The 15070-nt window shown below is 38.4% G+C and overlaps 1 protein-coding gene across 2 annotated transcripts in view; it reads left to right on the top strand.

The window, feature by feature from the left end:
- Nucleotides 1–15070, top strand: part of GRIA3 (glutamate ionotropic receptor AMPA type subunit 3) — a 223249-nt gene that overhangs the window by 184488 nt on the left and 23691 nt on the right. Inside the window, exons 13-14 of one of the 2 annotated variants that reach the window (XM_077825726.1) lie at nt 5492–5739; nt 6296–6410. In XM_077825726.1, coding sequence (XP_077681852.1) covers nt 5492–5739; nt 6296–6410 — 363 coding nt within the window. The remainder of the gene's footprint in view (nt 1–5491; nt 5740–6295; nt 6411–15070) is intronic. The other variant, XM_077825727.1, reaches the window with a different exon arrangement.

Raw genomic sequence — 15070 nt, 5'->3', positions numbered from 1 at the left:
GCATTGAAAAGGAAAAAACATGTTATAATTCAAGTGTTTCATTAAAGACACAATCTAGATGCAAAAATGAACCAACAATTGAGCAATACACATTTTACTTCATGTAAAATCTTGACAAGGAAATCTTTAGCTTTTAGAGACAGACAATAAAGCTCTAACTTAGGCACACATATGCATGTGTTTTTTGCATTACTTACAAAAAGCAACGTTAAAAGAAGATTAAGGTTTCAAAGTCAATCACTCAGAAATTAGGAAATGTCAGAATTAAGGCAGCTGGTGCAATCTTAAACCATGTCGACACTAAAATCACTACATCAATTCACCAACCAATTTGCAGCTCTACCTATAATATACTACTGTATGTGCAAGTGTATATACACACACGAAAAACAGAATATTTTATAATATTTTGTAAACATTTTTAAAGTTCTTACTCAAGGCTAGTTACTCTGGTTTCAGTGTTAAATAACGGGTTGCAGAGCCCAGAACTGTGTATAAAGCATACGTTATTATTTGTCTGATCTTGCTCTGGACTTTCAGAAGCTTGCTTGTGCATTCCACTCCTGTGTGCTGCCTTGGGGCACAGGGCTGCTAAGCTAATTCTCTCTAGGATTCGGATTCCATAAAGCTTGTTTGGCTTTGATACAGGCAACAGTAACAACTCCAGCTCCTGCCACTACCTAATAAACCAGCTTCTCCAACTCAGCTATTTCCTATCCTGTGTGCAAGGCACAGCTGTGCCTTGATAGCCCCTGTGCAGGTTTGAGATGTACTGCGCCCCACAAAGCACTTAGTCAAGACTAGCAACAGAAAGATGTCACCTAAATTCTGAGATTACCTAGTCAACAAAGGCAACATAATCGGTCTTCTGAAGTTTTGCACAGAGCTTTGACGCTGCAAAAGAGTCACTAAGACCCAGTTCAAAATTAAAGTAACGAAACCTACATTTTGTAATGCACCAGGGTTATCTAATCCGTCTATGAGCTCACATCTTGTTAATGGGCTCAAGAGGAAGGTTTAGTTAACGCTTCCCTTACTAGCCTGGAAAAGGAAATACACCCCTAAGGGAGGTTTTTCTTCAAGTAGGGACGTTCATACAAAAGTATGACAATTTCTGGTTGTATTACATATCTAATCTTAGCTCTGCCCATCTTCTCCTTCCTTCTCCTCATCCCCATGTATCCCTCACCTGTGTGAAGCACCCTCTGTGGGGTTCAGAGGGAGAGGGAATGCTGCTACAGGGGGTAGTTCTCTAGGGGAGGAGGCATGGGCAGGACAATGCTATTTATACATCCACCAGCAGCATCTCTGGGTGTATATTATAGTCATCACAAGTGCAGGGATTGTGCTCTGGGCAGCTTCCGAGATGTAAGGTGGGCTGAAAAAGTCTGCCGGAGATGAAAGGTATAAAACGGATCTAAAGACTCGTATTCTAGACTTTCCTTCACGCAATTATTTCTTTGATAGGAAATCTCCAAGGAAGCTCTGTTGCTGCATAAAGCTAGGTTGGCAATTTAGTGCATGACAATTTGCTCTAAGTTAGTATGTAACCCATGCCCCAGCTTGGCATTATAGCTTCTGGAATTGCCCTTTTTTATATAAAAGTAGGTTCTGGTCCTGAAAAAGTTCACAGAACTTCAGTAGGAGCTTAAACCGCATGGTCAAGGTCAAATTCTCACTAAAGTCATTACATTCCTGGCCTAACCCATTACATAGTGGTGCTGTGTTTTGTTAAACATCTGCCATGTTTTAACCCACAGGTGGCCGTGTTTGAATAGTGGATAAAGGGATTTCTGCATATACTTTGAGTGTCAGTTTAAACTTGCTAAAATATGTCAGGATACTTTGGTAGAAAGATGCTGGATAGAGTAAATATAAACTTGACCAAGCTGATATATTATAAAAGTGGGCAGCCATGCTTTTACCTGTCTCTCCTAGGTACTTATACAGCTCCCCTATCTGAGCACCTCCGAGGTATTTATCACCACAGCACCCCTGAAAGGTTACAGAAGTAGGGTACTGCGGCACAGAAAAACTATGTGATATGCCCAAGGTCACACAGGAAGTCTGTGATAAAGCAAAAAGAAAAGGAGTACTTGTGGCACCTTAGAGACTAATAAATTTTAGCCACAAGTACTCCTTTTCTTTTTGTGAATACAGACTAACACGGCTGCTACTCTGAAACTTGTGATAACTTGTGATAAAGGGAATCAGACCCAGGTCTCCCAAGTCCAAGACTAATACCCTAGCCCCTTCCCCCCCTCGCATGTGGAGTTTATTTCACCACCCCACTTCCATAGACAGCTACCTCTGCAGTTCATGCCTCACCCTTTAAAAAGCATCTGAAAAAGCTATTTTTCTCCAATGAATATTTTCATTTTTAATCTCTTGACTACTGTATGGTGTCCAACCTACCTCTTAATGAAGGCACACTATTCTGCCTTCTCTCTGATGTTCTGTTGTGTATCATGATGGTTTTAACTGCATTGTATTTTCAATTGGTTTTCAGCTCACTAGGAGAAATAGTTATAATAAAAGCCTGGCCCTATACTCCTCTCTATCAATCACAGCTACATCAGGATTTTAATACAAGGAATGAAGGCAAGATTTCCTATCTATAAAATGTTTACACAGTAGTTGTTAGTCACTGTATTATCCAAAGCACACTGAATTGTCCTAAAGGAAAAGAAAAAAAGCATGTCTTGAGCTCAAGCTGATCCGAATGAAGAGTCTTCTGCTACAAGTTCACAACAGAAAAAATGAGGAGTACTTGTGGCACCTTAGAGACTAACAAATTTATCTGAGCATCAGCTTTCGTGGGCTAAAACCCACTTCATCAGATGCATGCAGTGGAAAATACAGTAGAAAGATATATATACACAGAGAACATGAAAAAATGGGTGTTGCTATACCAACTGTAATGAGACCAATTAATTAAGGTGGGCTATTATCAGCAGGAGAAAAAAAAAACCTTTTGTATTGATAATCAGGATAGCCCATTTCAAACAGTTGACAACAAGGTGAGAGTAACAGTGGGGGCGGCGGAATTAGCATGGGGAAATAGTTTTTACTTTGTGTAATGACCCATCCACTCCCAGTCTTTATTCAAGCCTAATTTAATGGTGTCCACTTTGCAAATTAATTCCAATTCTGCAGTCTCTCGTTGGAGTCTGTTTTTGAAGTTTTTTTGTTGGAGAATTGCAACTTTTAGGTCTGAAATTGAGTGACCAGGGAGGTTGAAGTGTTCTCTGACTGGTTTTTGAATGTTATAATTCTTGATGTCTGATGTGTGTCTATTTATTCTTTTGCGTAGAGATTGTCCGGTTTGGTCAATGTACATAGCAGAGGGGCATTGCTGGCACATGATGGCATATATCACATTGGTAGATGTGCAGGTGAACGAGCCTCTTATGGTGTGGCTGATGTGATTAGGTCCTATGATGGTGTCCCTTGAATAGATAAGTGGACCAGAGCTGGCAACGGGCTTTGTTGCAAGGATAGGTTCCTGGGTTAGTGTTCTGTTGTGTGGTGTGTGGTTGCTGGTGAGTATTTGCTTCAGGTTGGGAGGCTGTCTGTAAGCGAGGACTGGCCTGTCTCACAAGGTCTGTGAGAGTGAGGGATCATCCTTCAGGATAGGTTGTAGATCCCTGATGATGCGCTGGAGAGGTTTAATTTGGGTCCTGAAGGTGATGGCTAGTGGCGTTCTGTTATTTTCTTTGTTAGGCCTGTCCTGGAGTAGTCTTCCTACTGTATTTTCCACCGAATGCATCGGATAAAGTGGGTTTTAGCCCACGAAAGTTTACACTCAAATAAATTTTTTAGTCTCTAAGGTGCCACAAGTCCTCCTCGTTTTGTTGTTGTTGTTGTTGATACAGACTAACACGGCTATCACTCTGAAAACAATTCACAATAGTTGCGCTGACCTTAACCACTGTGTGTGGCACCCACTGTAATAGCTTTAGTGATTGCAGATAAGGGTTGACAAGGAATGTGACAAAGTTAGATGGCTTAGACTGAAAGTTTTGTATAAATCCGGAGTTTGCAGTAATTACCCAGGCATTACCACATGGTGCGGGACAGAGAGGGGGAACAGTAAGTGATGGTGCAGTATACTAATGGTGTCCCTCTCGGTACATTAAGATGGTTTATTGTAATGTGTGGAGGGTAGGATGAGGAGATTCCCTAGCACGGAGTTTTCTGCCATCTAAGGTTGCGACACGAAGAGCGAACAGAAAGGAGAAAGGGGAAATAACACACCAACTTGCAGTTTTAAAAGTTGTTCAGCCTCCCTAAGTTACTAAGCATGTGTCTTAGAGCCGGGATCATTATATTTGGCTATCTCCAAACTGAACAAATCAACATGCACTTAAAAAATGCATAACCAGCAGCTGGTTATAATAAAATAGCCTGTTGTCCATTGAGCTCTTCACTTTAATGAGAGCGAGAGAGTGTAATGTAGGTTGTCAGCTTCTTACTAGCATGCTTGTTATTTTTCAGCAAAATTTGAAACGATCTGAACAAAGAAAGTTGATCAATGTTTAATAAAGTCTTTGTAATCACTGAACATATCTCCCAGATGGGTATCCTCATCTTTTAATAGCCCAGTAGAGCTATTGTCGTCTCTTGGCTGCAGTTCTAAACCTTACATCACCACTATGAGAAGCAAATCCTTTAATAAGCAAGTGTCTGTGGTTCACCAGTGGTGTGTTATGGAATGAAGTAAACTGATAGCAATGATTTGTGTGGAAAAGTAGAGGACCTTCATTTTCATGTATTAGCCATAAGAGATGAGCTAGGATTTAATATTTTTTATCTGGTTCGATCTTACAGCAGCACGCATACAAGCAGAAAGATCAAGGGACTGGGATGAAATGCACTGTTTTTCATTTTGAATGTTAAACTGCCAATTAAATGTCAGTTAGCAAGAGAAATGTCTCAGCTACATTTCTCTCTTGCCTACCACTTTTTTCCTTAACTTCTTGCTGTGCCTGAAGAAGAAAAGGAGTACTTGTGGCACCTTAGAAACTAACCAATTTATTTGAGCATGAGCTTTCGTGAGCTACAGCTCACTTCATCGGAAGTGATGAAGTGAGCTGTAGCTCACAAAAGCTCATGCTCAAATAAATTGGTTAGTCTCTAAGGTGCCACAAGTACTCCTTTTCTTTTTGCGAATACAGACTAACACGGCTGTTACTCTGAAACTTGCTGTGCCTGGTAATTGTTTAGGGACCAGTACTGTTCTCCATTAGCTAACTTCACCTGTTGCATTTATTATTATTCACCATATATAGTGTGTTAGCAGCTCGAGGCTCACCAGTTCAGGGCCCCTTTGTGCTGGTTACTGTCCACAAAACCATAGTTACTGAGTTATCTTCAGTCAGTTGCAACCTAATCTGTATTATGTAGACTTTGACAGCACAACACTTACATACTGTGCAGTGTGCATACTTAATAAAAAATTTCTTTCTCTGCTTTCTGTTATTTTTCTCAGAGGTCGAAAATAGCGGTCTATGAGAAAATGTGGTCGTATATGAAGTCAGCAGAGCCATCTGTATTTACCAAAACAACAGCTGACGGGGTCGCTAGAGTGCGGAAGTCAAAGGGAAAGTTTGCCTTCCTCCTTGAATCGACCATGAACGAGTATATCGAGCAGCGAAAGCCATGTGACACAATGAAAGTTGGTGGGAACCTGGATTCCAAAGGCTATGGTGTAGCAACTCCAAAAGGCTCAGCATTAAGGTGGGTGGAATAATATAACAATATATATGTTGTTATAGTATTCCACCTACCCTGATGTATTGTGTTGTCATTTTCTTTCTTGTGGATTTTGAGGTAACTTTAAAGTTTAAAATCTTCAATATTCCATGGAGTAAAATAAGACGGTAAATTATGGTTTCATTTACTTAATGCATCCATTTTTTAATGTTCTCTCTGTGTTGTCCTTTCTTATTGTTTGTTGCTGTTTTAATTTTACAGTTCAGTGGCTTTTTCAATTTAAATGGTAAAAGCCGGGTTAAACTGCCATATGTGACGAATGTTAATTGCATGATGTGGTGTTCTTGTTACTTTTTTTCCTCAAAGACAATTTCCCCATCCCGCACACTTCAGTTCTGAGCAAATGTTATCCTCCATGCCACCTTCCAATATTGAACCCTGTATTTGCTGTAGAAACATTTTTATAGCTCCACGGTCTGTGAAATTTAGCCAATTTGTCCTCTTGTGCTCCTTTTTTCATACGTTACGATTTCTTAAGCATTTGTGCATTTTCTTACGAGTTATGTTTTATCGTTTCAAGAAATGCTGTTAACCTGGCAGTATTAAAACTGAATGAGCAAGGCCTCTTGGACAAATTGAAAAACAAATGGTGGTACGACAAAGGAGAGTGCGGCAGCGGGGGAGGTGACTCCAAGGTCAGCCTCAATGTCACCACAATCGGGTACCGTAGTCAAGAGTAATCGGCAAGGCTGTTATCTGACTTATCAGGGCAAAAAACACAGATTAGAACTATTTGAATAATCATGGGAAAAGCCACTTGCTTGCACAGTAGCTTTTTAAAGGAGACACGGTCTTATTTGCATCACATACAGTTTAATCAACCTTGGGATCCTTATTTAACTAACAGATAGAGGCTCCAGTCGTGGTGGCCCTGCCAGGGGTGCATTAAGGTAATAAGTGTTCATCTGAGCTCATCCTTGTACAAGAAAATAGCGATCACACGTTAACGCAGCCCAAAGCATTGAGCACAAGGTGTTTCATAGTTCAGTGATTTAAGGCTATTTGTTGTATTTTTAAGAGACCTTTTTATAAGGGCAAAACAGCAAACAGCAAAAGTCTTGAAGTCTGCAGGATCAGTTCTCCTTAGCCCTTTTCTGCTGGCTTAAGATCAGCATAGCAGTCTACTACCAGCATACACAGCTGGCCTCTCCAGTGGCCAGTGGGAGCTGGATCAGATTCCAGAGGAGAGATACATCTTACCTTAGAAAAACAACAAGGAGTCCGGTGGCACCTTAAAGACTAACAGATTTATTTGAGCATAAGCTTTCGTAGGTAAAAACCTCACTTCTTCACTTGCATCTGAAGAAGTGAGGTTTTTACCCACAAAAGCTTATGCTCAAATAAATCTGTTAGTCTTTAAGGTGCCACCAGACTCCTTATTGTTTTTGTGGATACTATCTTACCTTAGGTTACCTGTAGCTCAGAAAATAAGAAAGAAAGAAAAGTAAGTTTGGTTGTAAAACCAATTGCAAACGAGGCTCAGTAGATGAGGGCAAAGCAGTTATTACAGCAGTAAGATTGTGTTTAACACTAAGGACAGATTCTCCTGTGACACCCTACTGGCAGGAAACATTTTATAAGTACTTGGAAATTGCAGTATCTGTGGCTAGAAATAGGAGATGCACTGCCTGCTCAGGATAGCAGTCTCTGCTTGCACAACTGAAGTGTGTGGTGGTCTGGAAAGGATTAATTTCCAAACGTAAATGTGGCTTCAAAAAAAGCAATTTCAGTGACACGTAACCTAGAATAGAACATAATCTTTAATACTACAGAGACTGTCACTTTGTAAATATCCTAGGTAGAAGGGTATAAAACTGTATTTGCTGCACTAGTTAAACAGATATTGGGTCCAACTCCCATTAACTTCAGTGGAGCCAGGATTTCACTCATTATTTTAACAGTAAAAAGAAAAGGAGTACTTGTGGCACCTTAGAGACTAACACATTTATTTGAGCATAAGCTTTCGTGAGCTAGCTGTAGCTCACGAAAGCTTATGCTCAAATAAATGTGTTAGTCTCTAAGGTGCCACAAGTACTCCTTTTCTTTTTGCAGATACAGACTAACACGGCTGCTACTCTGAAACCGATTTTAACAGTGTGGATTTTAGCAGATAACTAAGTTCGTTCATCTTTTGCAAAAGCTAATCAGTTGGCGTCCATATTATTGACCACTTCCTCACAAAACTAAGTGATTAACAATTACATTTGCATTAGGGCTGTCAAGCGATTTAAAAAATTAATCGTGATTAATCATGGATTAATAGCACTGTTAAACAATAACAGAATACCATTAAATATTTTGGATGATTTCTACATTTTCAAATTTATTGATTTTAATTACAACACAGAATACAAAGTGTACAGTGCTCACTTTATATTTATTTTTATTTATAAGTATTTGCCCTGTAAAAAAACAAAAGCAATAGTATTTTTCAATTCACCTAATACAAGTACTGTAGTGAAATCTCTTTATCATGAAAGTTGAACTTACAAATGTAGAATTATGTACAAAAAAACTGCACTCAAAAATGAAACCATGTAAAGCTTTAGAGCCTACAAGTCCACTCAGTCCTACTTCTTTTTCAGCCAATTGCTAAGACAAACAAGTTTGTTTACATTTACAGGCGATAATGCTGCCCGCTTCTTGTTTACAATATCATCGGAAATTGAGAACTGGCATTCACATGACACTGTTGTAGCTGGAATTGCAAAATATGTACATGCCAGATGCGCTAAAGATTCATATGTGCCTTCATGCTTCAACCATCATTCCAGGGCAGGGGACATGCGTCCATGTTGAGGACGGGTTCTGCTTGATAACAATCCAAAGCAGTGTGGATCAATGCTTGTTCATTTTCATTATCTGAGTCGGATGCCACCAGCAGAAGGTTGATTTTTCTTTTTTGATGGTTCAGGTTCTGTAGTTTCCGTATCAGTGTGTTGCTCTTTTAAGATTTCTGAAAGCATGCTCCACACCCATCCCTCTCAGATTTTGGAAGGCACTTCACATTTTTAAACCTTAGGTTGAATACCGTAGCTATCTTTAGAAATCTCACATTTTGTCAAATCTGCTGTGAAAGTGTTCTTAAAATGAACATGTGCTGGGTCATCATCCAAGACTACTATAACATGAAATATATGGCAGAATGCAGGTAAAACAGAGCAGGGGACATGCAGTTCTCCCCCAAGGAGTTCAGTCACAAACTTAATTAATGCATTATTTTTTTTAAGCATCATCAGAATGAAAGCATGTCCTTTGGAATGGTGGCCAAAGCATGAAGTGGTGAACGAATATTTAGCATATCTGGCACATAAATACCTCGCAATGCTGGCTACAAAAGTGCCATGCAAATGGCAGTTCTCACTTTCTGGTGACATTGTAAATAAGAAGAGGGCAGCATTATCTCCTGTAAATGGTAAAAAAAACTTGTTTGTCTTAGTGATTAGCTGAACAAGTAGTAGTACTGAGTGGACTTGTAGGCTCTAAAGTTTTACATTTGTTTCTTTTTGAGTGCAGTTATGTAACAAAAAAATCTACATTTGTAAGTTTCACTTTCACAACAAAGTGATTGCACTACAGTACTTGTGTGAGGTGAATTGAAAAGTACAATTTGCTTTGTTTATCATTTTTACAGTGCAAATATTTGTAATAAAAATACACTTTGATTTCAGTTACAACACAGAATACAATATATATGAAAATCTAGAAAAACAACCAAAATATTTAATAAATTTCAATTGGTATTCTATTGTTTAACAGTGTGATAAAACTGTGATTAATCGCAATTAATTTTTTTAATCATGATTAATTTTTGTGAGTTAATTGCAATTAATTGACAGCCCTCGTTTGCATTTACCTGTGTGATTTGCACAGGGAAGCTGTACTGGACTAGGTATTATCATTACCATGACATTGCTGATCTTATGGAGTACAGGAATTGCTAACACAATTAATTGAAAATGCCTTTTTGTTCTGAAAAGTATTCAGATTCATTCCCAGAATTACATTTTCCAGAAGTATAGTTAGTTTAATGAGTTATTTAAGGAACAACGACATGCAATCTCTCCTAAAAAATGCTTTTGTATTGGTCCAAAATACTGCAGTAACATTATTTTTAGTAAGCTGCAAAGTTTTGGACAATTATTGCAAATTACTACCGTGTTTTATTAATAAAAGTCGATTACATCTGGCTAGTTAGTGAATTAATCTGTTACTTCAGTCACCTGGGATATTAGCAAAAGCAGTTGTATAATAAAAGGAAAGAAAAGACTGAAATTCAGATTAATTTAATCACACCAATTCTTCAGTACTCATCAGCAGCCTGGAAAAGAGTATGGGTTTTAATAGGCTTCTTAGTTCTCATTCTTGTCCCCTCATGCAACCTTTTATATAAGGTGACGTGTGCAAGTATATTAAATGTTCATTTTCCTCCCAGCATCCAACGCTGTATTGTCTGCCTCTGCCCCATGAAAGAGATTTTTGTACAATGCAGCTTCACCAGTCGCCTGAATTACAAACAGCCAACTAACATTTAAAGTTCTGAGAAATCTAAAACAGGTTTTTTTTATAATGGTAATAGTAAGGGCAAGGTCATCTTTCTATTTTTGTATTTGCTCAGGCATCATTTAAAGGAAATAATGCTCTATGTTAACAAGTTCTCAAGCCTGTGTTAGTAGATGCTAGAAAAGCAGCTAAGTTATTCCATGATCAAGTATATTTCAAGGAAAGAAAATGGAAATGAGGAGAACCTTTGATTTGTCCTTTTTAACCATGAATCACAAATCTCTCTCCTATTTATTTGTTGTTTATTGTAATGTTTGGGGTTAAGGGCTGGATAGTTATTTTAGCTATAAACCTCAATCATCAGGGTTTATCACTCAGCAGCGTAAGTCCCCTGGGAATAGAATGTGGGCCAAGCCAGTTCTCAGGCCAGATGCATACTTTCTCCTTGGAGGGGTTGGAGGAGAAAGAACCTTAAAACTGATTAAGCTAGGTTTTTTAAATTATTACTTCTAGAGTTGTCAAAAAAAGGTTTGTTATTTTAAAAGTGTTAATTTCCAGTGATGACGTTTTGCAGGCACTTAATACCACAGGCTGGTGTGTCTTGGCATTAAAATTTAAAGAATATATTCCCAACTGTGCAGTAGGTAGCACAGGTTTAACGGTGTGGATTTTAGCAAAGAACTTTAAGTTACTTTGGACAACTCATCTTTTGCAAAAGCTAATCAGTTAGTGTCCATATTACTGCAATAATTACTGTACGTTAATTTAACTGTAATGCTTTTGAGGGATTCTGTTGACATCACACACCCTTAAAGCAAAGCTCAGGTTGTCTCCTGAACCCCGAAAGAGAACCACAGCCCTGCATATGTACATATGGCAGGTACCAGTACATCATTTTGTATTATATATGGTTAAAGACAAATCTTTACCTGCATTTTCTCCCTCTTCTCCTGTTTCTCTCTCTAAAGTCTGTAGTCCCCTCCCCTGCCCCAGGCTGACAGTTTGAATTTTGCAAGTATCTACATTATTTTAATGCCAGGGTCTTATTATGACATCAAATAAGTATGTAAAACTTAGCCCATCTTTTATGTATTGATCAGAAACTCGCAAGGTAGTCAAAGATTGAAAAGCATTCCCTGAAGAGCCTGTACATTAAGAACAGACTTGAAGTATTTCCTAGATATCAGCTAGCACAATAACGGTAGCAATGAACTTCTATTAACGTGTCAGCTAGAAAGGAGCTAATGTAACGTCAGTGGAGGTGTCCAATGTAATGATACTGCTTAACGCTGGCATGGTATCAGTTCTGAAGAGGGGAGCCATTATGATGCTAATGCAAGTGTTAAAAATATTTACATGCTGTTTTTTTCTTTTGATTAATTGGTATGAAACACAAACACAGGAGGCTGAAATTCATTCCTAGTGTAACTCTACACAATCCACTGGGGTTACACCAGGAATGAACTTGGCCCATGATGTTGTTAATTGATTATTGCTTGGCTTTAGCATGGATTTCATACTGTATATGGTAAGGGCTGCAGTGAAGTCTTGTGATCTGTTTTAAGAGGGTTTAAAACCCTTTTATTCCTAACATTACACTGTTTGCACAGTGCTTTGAGATCTTCAAATGAGATACACTATTGAAGAGCAACGTATTATTACTGTAATTGACTTTTCCTATTCCAATAGTGCAACTCAGAGAGATGGCTATAAGGATGTACATTTTAAATAAAGGTGAGCCCAACCAAAATTCAAATCCAGATTTGGATCCAGACTTCTTCAAAATCTAGGAGTGCTCTGATCCACGATTTTACTTCAGCCCAAGATAGGACTAGAGAGAGACAGACTGAAACTTGGATTTGGATCCAAACATTCACAGAGGTTGAAGCAGTTTGGATCCAGACTTTTGGTTCAGGCTCATCTCTAGTTTTAATGCATAAAATATGAACATTGGTTTATTTTTTTTAAAAAAATGTCAAGAGGAGAAGATAAACAGCCTTTTCAAAACTGTTTTGTTTTTCCTTTAAAGGAGGAAATATTTGGGGAAAGATAGAAGCTATCGCAACAAGGAACAGATGCAAGGTGTATCATGGAATGAGATATGCATGTGTCATTGACTTATGGTGCAATATGATGGAGCTTACTCACTCATGACAGCTTTTTCTACTAGCTAAGCTAATGGAAAAGCTCTGTTAGCTTACCGGGTAGAGGCCCAAGCCTTGGGGAATAGGTGTCCTGAGTCTGTAATCAGATACTTCCTGCTGGTATTTTAGTTTCTGTGTGTGTGAACTGTATATAGGCTTGAATCATTACAGATTGATGGTGCCGTGGTCTTAGACTGAGCTCCTCTGACTTCCTGATATTCTGTTGTGCTCAAGATATGGGGTGAGTATGTGACCCATTTGCTTGTGTCTGTGCGTGCTGTTCCCCATTACTGGACTACAAAGAACCTAGTCACATAGAAAAATTGGTTCCGTAGATGCTTGTCTTCCTCCCCTTAGTTTGTCATGTGTACTTTAAGGTCAGATGGTTCTGAGTTTTAATCATCCCTCCTCTGGATACTGTATGTTCATTGCCATCAGACAATTACATTCTAAGACTAAAGGAACCCCAATGACAAATAAATCCTATGATGTTAAGGATTTTAAGTCTCACAACTGAAAAGAAACATGGAGATTTTCCTGCTATTAGATTCCACTAAACAAATTGGTATTATAAGGTTTATCATTGTTACGTCCAAAAATAGATGTTCCCCTTTTATTTTAAAACTGAAAAGATTGTATTTCTATTGTGAAATAATCATAGGGAGCCAGATCCTAGCTGGTATAAATCGCCATACTGCCACTGAAGTCAGTTAACACCAGCTACAATAATTAACATCAGCTAAAGATCTGGTCCACAAAGTCTCAGAGGCTGCCAGTATTTCACTGGGAATGGTACTTATCAAATTCCAGCAGACACAATTTATTCCATCAGACTAAAAGGAGGTTTTGGCATATCCATCTGTGGTTTCTGTACGATAGTGTGCATATGCTTATTTAAACACTGCTGACATGTTGGTATGCATATCATAATTCATTCGCTTATCTTTCTTAAATGCAAAACAATTAATTGAACCCATAGAGATTCTTGGCAAAATTGTACAGTATATTGTGTCCAGATACCCTTATTTGAGTGAGCTGACTTCTTAATTGTTTGAGAATCTGTAATAGTACTTAGAAAAGCATATGCCAGGAAATTTGTTACTGAATACTGTCAGTTTTAGGCCCAGTTATTTTATTATACAAGCATGTCCCCTCAAACCTGAGCAATTACTGAGCAGGGATTTAACCAGAAATATGCAAGACATTATATAAATAAAGATAGCAGGATGAGTGGATAAGTTATATTAATTAGTTGTATGAGAAAAATTTTCTGTTAAGATATATTTCTGTAATTCTATAGTTGATTCATTTCTGGTCTTCCCTTATCTTGATGGTAGCATTTAATGACGGCTAACTTAAAAGTAAATTGCGTGTGTGTGTTTAGTCTTGAAGTCGATTCCACGTATATAGATTCCTTGCTAATTATTTGACTGAATTTCTGTATCAACAATGGTGTTTTTCAAAAAAAGACATTGAAGTAATGCAAGATGCTCCGGTATTTAATTTCCCAGCCTTTTTGTTAATCATAAAATTAAATTTGTAGGGTTCAAGCCCAAGGGGTTTCCATTATATACAAGTTTACAGTTCAGTTCAATGGCTCTCAGCACCTCCACTATAAAAATTGTTCCAGCACTCCTAAGCTAAATTCTGTCCTTGGATCCGTGCAGCACATATTGTCTTCAGCGAGACATATTCATGCACATCTGAGAGCAGAATTTGGCCTTAAGCAGAATGAATTTGTTCCCCCGGTTTCTCTGTATCAGTTTGCTTGTGTAAGTTTACAGCATACCATTTTATTCATTTTTAATACGGATGTATTTTTAGAAGAAATCTGTTATGAATAATTTTAGATGTGATTTGCTATCCTAAGAACCCCATTGGAAAACTTCTAATGCTTTGCTTTTCAAATATTATCTTTAAAAAAAACAACCATGTGTGATAAATAAAGAGGGGGACAGCTCCCTTTAATGGACACCCAGCCAGCCTCTTAGCTGTAAAATCCCTCTTGGTAGCTGTTCTTTACTTGCTTTACCTGTAAAGGGTTAAAAAGTCCCCCCAGGTAAAGAAAAAACAGTGGGCACCTGACCAAAAGAGCCAATGGGAAGGTAGAACTTTTTAAAATTGGGAAAGAAACTTTCCCTTTGTCTGTTGTTCCCTGGGCTAGAGGGACAGAGCAGCCGTGCTATAAACAGCTTAAGCCAGGTATGATCATAAATTATCAGATCATGCCTAGAACTACTTATCCTAACTCCAAATGTTTAAGTAGATCAGAATGTTTAGCAAGACATGATTAGGGTTATTTCTTTTATTTCTTATTGGCTTGTGAACTCCTCTGTGCTAACCCCAGATGCCTTTGTTTGCTTGTAACCTTTAAGCTGAACCCCCAAGAAAGCTATTTTAGGGCGCTTGATTTTTGAAATTGCTCTTTTAAAATCTAGCAAAAGCCTAAATTCCAAATATATTCCTGTCAAGGCTGAATCCCAACTCTGTCACTCCAATGGCAGAAGTGGGGCCCGCAAGGATTTTAAAAATTAATACTGGCCACTCCAGGCTTGTATTACACTCCCAAAGTTACAGCTTTTCTCTGACCTTGGCTTGGTAAACGCTGCCACCACCGAAAGGCAAAAAAAACCCTTTGAACTCAGGAA

Source organism: Eretmochelys imbricata, chromosome 9, assembly GCF_965152235.1.
Source record: "Eretmochelys imbricata isolate rEreImb1 chromosome 9, rEreImb1.hap1, whole genome shotgun sequence".
Classification (NCBI taxonomy): Eukaryota; Metazoa; Chordata; order Testudines; family Cheloniidae; genus Eretmochelys; species Eretmochelys imbricata.
Note: the sequence above shows the minus strand (reverse complement) of the source record. Positions and strands in the feature narration are given on the sequence as shown.